The sequence below is a fragment of the Hemibagrus wyckioides genome, linkage group LG14 (assembly GCF_019097595.1).
Source record: "Hemibagrus wyckioides isolate EC202008001 linkage group LG14, SWU_Hwy_1.0, whole genome shotgun sequence".
In the NCBI taxonomy this organism is placed as follows: Eukaryota; Metazoa; Chordata; class Actinopteri; order Siluriformes; family Bagridae; genus Hemibagrus; species Hemibagrus wyckioides.
The window spans coordinates 10,734,896-10,742,426 of NC_080723.1; the positions used below are offsets into that span (position 1 = coordinate 10,734,896).

Here is a 7,531-nt window from a genome sequence, read left to right on the forward strand (position 1 = left end):
TTTAAAATATATTTTTTCCAAACGATATATAACTATACAAAATAAAAGATGGCCTGAGTTCATGGAATTAAGTAGTGGACAGAACAAGAGATCAAGAGAACATCCCTGTTGTGACTACAGCACAGACTTGGAGGAGTTACACGACTTCCACTGGAACATCTGACTCCATGAACAGTGATTTATTAGACTCTGTTAATCCGAAACTAATCTACTTCCCTTCACATACATTTAAACCCATCTGGAATGTTGTGTCTATTTTTCCTTAAAGAAACTGAGTGTGTTCATGGTCTGTGGTGTGAAGATTAATAAGTAAGGCACACAGAGTATTTAACAAAACCTGGATCCTTTATTGAAGATTTGTTTACAAAAAGCAGGTGTTAAGTGGGTCAGTGTGTGACCGCATGGAATGCCTGTTTGACATGGACCCAAGGTGGACCGCTACAGATGTAGGAGTGTGAGGCGTGTTGGGTTTAAGCACCACGCACACACACACACATACATGAACACATATATACACCACTAAAATATTAGCGGTACAGTACACCTGCTAAAACCCCAGAACCCCAGAGTCCTGTTTCTCCCCTTAGGGTGATTTACTCCTTTGCGACAGCAAAAGGCTTTTCCACTTCGATTTTGCCAGATTCGTGGATGATGACATCTTTTAGAGGTTTATCCCTGCCATCTGTTTTTGTGCCCTCAATCTTTCTCACCACATCCTGAGGAAAAAGAGAACAAGCAAATACAAAGATTCAGGAATAATTCAGGAGCAACTAGAGGCTGGTTGTCCGAGCCCAGTCAAGTGGGTTTTAATTGTCATTTCTCTATACAGCTTGAAATGAAATGTCATTGCTCCAGGACCATGGAGAAACACATAGCCATACATAAGAAACCATCACCAATTATCACTAACAATTAAAGTTTAACAATATGCTCTGATTAATCTATTTTCTATAATATTTTACTGCAATTCTGAAGATAAATGAAGAAACTCACCATGCCCTCCAAGATTTTGCCAAAGACGACGTGTTTCCCATCGAGCCATGGTGTCTGCACGGTGGTAATGAAGAACTGGGAGCCATTGGTGTCTTTGCCGGCGTTGGCCATGCTCAGCCATCCTGGGCCATAGTGCTTCAGCTTGAAGTTCTCATCAGGGAAGCGATCACCATAGATACTCTTTCCTACCGAAGCAGCAGAGAAGAACTGCTTACACACTTGTAACAGGATAAAGTTTTAATCTGACACTCTGAAACTAGACTATAATTAAACTACACCAGTAGAGAAGCTAAATACACTGGAGTGTTCATACACTTAAGCTGTAAAATTATGTTGATTATTACAACCATTAATGCAGGGTTCATGGAGGGGATTCTGATTATTTGGTGGATATCAAACAATTACCAAACTCGTACTCATTATTGAGTTAGTTATTAGCAGTTTTAGTTTCCTGAAACTCAACAGCTCAAAGACAAGTAATGTCATTCTGGAGCTAATGTGTTCTGAGGTGGAAAGTTCAGGTTTGCAGAAAGTTTGCTGTTTGATTATATTCATTTACATTTTCATTTAATAAATCTGCAGCAAGGTGGACGGTTCAATTTGTTTTTCCAGATATAGGGGTGCGAATTATACTCAGAAAAAAAAAATTACAACCAAAAATAAATATTTAACAATGTTAAAGGTGCAGACTGAGGATAGGTTTCATACCACCAGTTCCATCTCCTCTGGTGAAGTCGCCTCCCTGGATCATGAAGTCCTTAATCACACGGTGGAACTTGCTGCCTTTGTAACCGAATCCTTTCTGTTGATGCACAGAAGCACTCAGTGTAACTTGTTTATGCATTAAGGCAGTGTATTATAGAACTGGAAATAATTCTTATATTTAAGTGACTTTGGTCATAAGTAAGGATGAGGACTCCCACCTCTCCTGTAGCCAAGGCAAGGAAATTCTCAGTCGTCTTTGGGACGGTTTTTCCGAACAGTCCGATGACGATGCGTCCTACGTCCTCATCTCCAATGCGGATGTCGAAGTATACCTGAGACAAGAAGAGGAGTTATGGATTAAAGAAGGTAGTGTACAGAACGTGCAGGATTTCAGTTTCAGTACAGGATGAAGGAGTGTTCAAAACTGATTTCCGATAGATTTCATGAACTGGGATGTTCCGAGACAAACTCTAAAGCCAAAACTATGTGGACACCTGAGGATTCTTCTCAAACTGCTGCCACAAATATGAAAGCACATAATTGTATAGAATGTCTTTGTATGCTATAATTATACAGTTTTTGTTCACCACAGCTCTATGAAGACATGGTGTGGAGGTTAAGGTTGGAGTGGAAGGACTGGAGTGTCCTGCACAGAGCCCTGACTCTGACTCAACCCCACTGAACACCTTTGGGATGAACTGGAACGTTTACATTTCTGGAATTTGACAGACGCCCTTATCTTGAGCGACTTATTTTATACAACTGAGCAAGTGAGGGTTAAGGGCCTTGCTCAGGGGCCCAGCAGTGGCAGCTTGGTGGACCTGGGATTCCAACCTTCTGACCAGTAATCCAAACACCTTAATGACTAAGCCACCACATCCGCCTGCACCCCAGACCTCCTCACTCTTACAACACCAGTGTCTGATCTCAGTAATGCTCTTGATCACAAATCCACACAACATCTAGTGGAATGTTTTCCAGAAGAAAAGACTGGAGCTCATTATAACAGGAAAGATGTTCAACTCGTACTGAGTCAGATGATAGTCAGGTGTCCTCAAAATGTTTTTTTATTCCTCCCACCTTACTTCAAAAGCGTCTAAATCTTACATTTTTATACATTATTTTTCTTCTTCCATTCGGCTATTTCTGCTGTACCAAAGCCTCTGTATCTACACAGAGCTCACATTCAGTCTGACTTAAGTGAGACTTGCAAATTAGCAACATTTTTTTCTCCCCTGTCTACCGCGGGGGTTTCTGGGATGTGTAGTTATATCACATCGTGATGGAACAAAGAACCAGACCAGCTCAAAACTACAGCGTCGCTGTTAAAATCCTGACACAAGAAATAAGATACAAAAGCCTCTTCTGATATCAGTGATCGAAACAGAAACATATTCAGAGTTGTTTACGGGAGGATGGCACGATGGCGTGTGTGTGAGTGAGTGTGTGCGTTAATTCAGAAACATTAGTACAGTTTCCAGTGAGGAGCAAATCAGGAAACTGGGCTCGTGCGCAAACGCACTGCGCATTAGCCGGTTAACGCAGACGTGGCCTACACGCGCCATTACACAGCATGCACAAACCCCCCCAACTAAGCCTGCTGCATGGACGAACACATCATCATCATCATCATCATCATCATCTGCAGTTATTAACTAATAAATTTATCAGTCCATCATCAAACACAGAAATCTTACTACACTACGCATGTCAGCCAAATGTACCGGCAGATAGACAGTATTACGTGCTGTACTTACATAATTAACTGGACTGAACAGTTGTAAGGTAGTCACAATGTAAAAAGAAAATAATAATAAATCAGTGTGTGTGTAAGAGTGTGTTCCGACTAGATTTTAACTATACATAGCATCACTATAGCGTTAATTCTGCAGTGTCTCTTTACCTTGGCCGTGACTTTGGGCCCTTTCTTCTTCTCATCAGCCTGCGAGCCGTTGGGCAGCAGGAGGAAAAACACCGAAGCAACAATAATCGTAACCGCCACCAAGAACTTCATCTTTCTCTCACAAGCCCGCACCATAAAAGACCCAGAAAGGTACGTGTGTATGAGAGGGGTAAATGTTGCAGCTGGACACCGGAGGGGTGGAGAGTGTGGCATTCCGGGGAGGAGCCATAAGCCACCACAAACCCCGCCTCCTGTATCATGATTGGTTGGTAAATTGTGTGCTCTCTAATCACTGGCTGTGCGTGAGTGTCAATCACAGTCAGTAACGACACACTGCTCCTTTATTGCATGCAAACTTTGCTGCTGCAGCTACAAGCCCTGAAAATATTTAGGCTCTCATGGCAGTGGCTGAATATATTATATTAGGCTACCAGTTATGATTCATAGCGTCAAGCCTTTATAAATAGTGGTATTATTAAGAGTATTTATTATTAAGAGTATTTAGAGAAATCTCTGTTCAATTTTCAATGCAATTTATTTGCATCTTTAGAGAAGTATATTGTTTAATGTTACTATTTATCCTTAACATTTATCCCTAAGAAAGTTCCTCCTCCAAATCTGTTACATTTATGTATATTATAGTATTGATTAGTAGTCTTCTTCTTCTTCTTCTTTGTCTTCTTTCGGCTTTTCCCTTCAGGGGTCGCCACAGCGAATCATCTCTCTCCACCTTTTCTCCATCTTTTGCATCCTCAACACTTGCACCCACTAACATCATATCCTCATTTATTACATCCATATACCTCCTTTTTGGCCTTCCTCTTTGCCTCCTGCCTTAATCTTAATCTTAATCTTGCTTAGCAGGGTACCAGACATGATTTATAAAATGGAAAGTGTTCCTGAATTGTGATTTGAAGCATATAGGGAAATATTCCTCTCCATTTTTTACACACAGACCCCTCTGTTTCAAAGGTTTTAGTTTGCATCCACACAGTTCACAATAAATATGGCACTATGGTCAATTCTACCTAGTACAGTTCTTCACTCTTGTTGAATGGTTTACAGGAATATAATATTCTCTTACAATTTCCCAGAATGTTTTTTTAAACTGAATTAATATTAGCTTGATAGTGGACATTTTCTACTGGCCAAACCAAAGAGTCAATGGCATGAGTTAGGGACCATCTTCAATGTGACACATTTGAATGATTTGTAGAGATCGCTGCCTTTTCACTCTGTGTAAAAACTGCAGCTAATAAAATAAAATGATTTACTTCATACCCTTGAAGAGATTCATGCAGCACCGTCTATAATCTTTCCATAAATCTATCTTTGATTGATAATATATATGATTTAATCTTTATCTTCATCTCTTGGCATGTGTCAAAAGTTTTCTTTATACTTTTTATGGTAGCTTAGTAAACATAGACTCCTCTGAGTATAAAATAATCACCTGGGACAAAGATTTAGTTTAACAATAACAATCCAAAGGCATCTGAGTGCATGTGGACGAGGGGAATTTATTTCAGTGAGATTGTCCTAAGAGCTTAAAATTCTGCAGTAACATAATGCATATTTTATCATTAAACACTGCAAGCACAAAACCTTCACGTTTATGCCTTGTAGGCATATTCTATGAAGATATAACCTTATTGAGTGCAACTGCTTAATTTATGTATAGAAATACACACCAACTACTACTAAAGAGAAGCCACATGTTTGTGAACACTTTGAGAAGTCTCTTTTTTAGAAAGCCAGTCTTGTAGGAAAGTAGAATCTGATAGTAGATGCTGTACACCGGATTGAATGAACACATTAGAGTTTTATGTTTTGGTGATGTACAGCTGCACTTGTAGAAACTTTTATTGTGTTGTTTTGTGATTTAATTTAGGATTCAATATGTGGACACCAATAACGTTTTGTTGTTGTTTTAAGTGTGTAGTGATTCCTTCACTACAATTATCTTTAATCACTCGAATAGCATGAGCTTTTTCTGATTATGTGAACTGATTATTCGCCATAGCTGTACACAACACATGGAAACACGAATAAACTAAATAAAGAGACGTGAGCAGGTCCATATGGACATCCACAACTCATTCGCGATCAGTCGGATTAAGCCTCTTCCGCATTGAGACGAAAAGCGACGCACTGCACTATGATTGACCGAGAGTTCAGTGAGCCAATCAGAGTGAACCGCGTACTGAGCAGCAGCCACACCGCGTGAGTGAACTTTTATATCACAGCGGCGCAAATACAAGCTGCGTCTAGGTTTCAAAAAAAGATATTATTATATTAATATTATATCTTTAATCGAGTGCAAGCGATCATTAGTGATTATATTAGAGCTCACTACACTGGATTTGCTCACTGGTGGGAGTGAAAACTCATTTGACTTCTGGGAGAAACATGGAAATATCTTATGTAGTTTCTAAAGATCAGCAGTAAATGAAAAAAAGTACAATTTTACAATTTATCATCCTTTTCAAAATTCTTACCTCGGATGTCCCAGTGAATTGTTATACACTATAATTGCCAAAAGTTTTAGGTCGTCTGCCTTTACTACACATGAAATTTTAATGACATCCCATTCTTAATCTGTAGGGCTTAATATATAGTTGGGCAGCCTTTTGCAGTTATAACAGCTTCCACAAGGTTTAGGAGTGTGTTTATGGGAATTTTTGACCATTCCTCTAAAAGCGCATTTGGGGAATCAGGCACTGACGTTGGACAATAAGGCCTGGCTTGCAGTCTCCGCTGTAATTCATCCCAAAGGTGTTCTATCGGGTTGAGGTCAGGACTCTGTGCAGGCCAGTCAAGTTCCTCCACACCAAACTCGCTCATCCATGTCTTTATGAACCTTGCTTTGTGTACTGGTGTACAGTCATGTTGGAACAGGAAGGGGCCAAACTGTTCTCACAAAGTTGGGAGCATGAAATTGTCTAAAATGTCTTGGTATGCTGAAGCATTAAGAGTTCCTTTCCCTGGAACCAACTCCTGAAAAACAACCCCACACCATAATCCCCCCTCCACCAAACTTTACACTTTGCACAATGCAGTCAGGCAAGTACCATTATCCTGACAACCATCAAACCCAGACTCGTCCATCAGATTGCCAGACAGAGAAGCACGTCTCCAGAGAACGCGTCTCCACTGCTCTAGAGTCCAGTGGTGGCGTGCTGTACATCACTGCATCTGGTGCTTTGCATCACACTTGGTGATGTAAGGAATGGATGCAGCTGCTCGGCCATGAAAACCCATTCCATGAAGCTCTCTATGCACTAATCTAAAGGCCTAAGCATGCGCTGACCCTGCTCTGTGATTTTACCTGGCCTACCACTTCGTAGCTGAGTTGCTGTTGTTCCTAGTTGCTTCCACTTTGTTATAATACCACTAACAGATGACCGTGAAATATTTAGTAGTGAGGAAATTTCATGAATGGACTTATTGCACAGGTGACAACCTTTCACGGTACCACACTTGAATTTACTGAGCTCCTGAGAGCAAGCCATTCTTTCACAAATGTTTGTAGAAGCAGTCTGCATGCCTAAAAATAGCTGACTGAAAGGTGTAATGAACAGGTATCACGGTTGCGGCATAGTCAGTGATGAAACACCAGAAGCGGTAATATATGACTTTAATGTCATCATGGATGAAAAGAAAGAAAGGAGATGTGAGTTGGTTGATTCAGTTAATTAGCTCAGGTCTGGATAATCATATTTTCTGTCTACACATTATTCTTTTAAAACAAAGAGAAAATACAAAAGTACACACAAATGCACAGTGAGTGTTGCACTGCAAAGTTTATTACTATTACTGGCAACCTATGACTTGAACCAAACCATATATGACTGGATTGCATTTATCTTATCTATCTATATTACTTTTAGATTACTTTATAAATAAGAAATAATTACAGAGTAATTATTT

At 39.9% G+C, this 7,531-nt stretch overlaps 1 protein-coding gene across 1 annotated transcript; it reads right to left on the minus strand.

Annotated features, from left to right (window-relative positions):
• Positions 1-326: 326 nt before the first annotated feature.
• ppib (peptidylprolyl isomerase B (cyclophilin B)) lies at positions 327-3,806 on the minus strand. Its single transcript, XM_058408863.1, has 5 exons — positions 3,602-3,806; positions 1,917-2,030; positions 1,702-1,795; positions 994-1,178; positions 327-716 (listed from the first exon to the last, which is right to left on the minus strand). Exons 1-5 carry the CDS (start codon positions 3,734-3,736, stop codon positions 594-596), a joined length of 651 nt encoding a protein of 216 aa, XP_058264846.1. The 5' UTR covers positions 3,737-3,806; the 3' UTR covers positions 327-593.
• Positions 3,807-7,531: the final 3,725 nt, after the last annotated feature.

Bases quoted from the DNA above. Each gene is read 5' to 3' on its own strand.
- ppib (XM_058408863.1), bottom strand. From the start codon at position 3,736: ATGGTGCGGGCTTGTGAGAGAAAGATGAAGTTCTTGGTGGCGGTTACG. The intron at 1,796-1,916 runs GTGGGAGTCCTC...GTGCATCAACAG, and splicing joins TTGCCTTGGCTACAGGAGAG to AAAGGATTCGGTTACAAAGG. The intron at 1,179-1,701 runs GTATGAAACCTA...CTGCTTCGGTAG, and splicing joins CAGAGGAGATGGAACTGGTG to GAAAGAGTATCTATGGTGAT.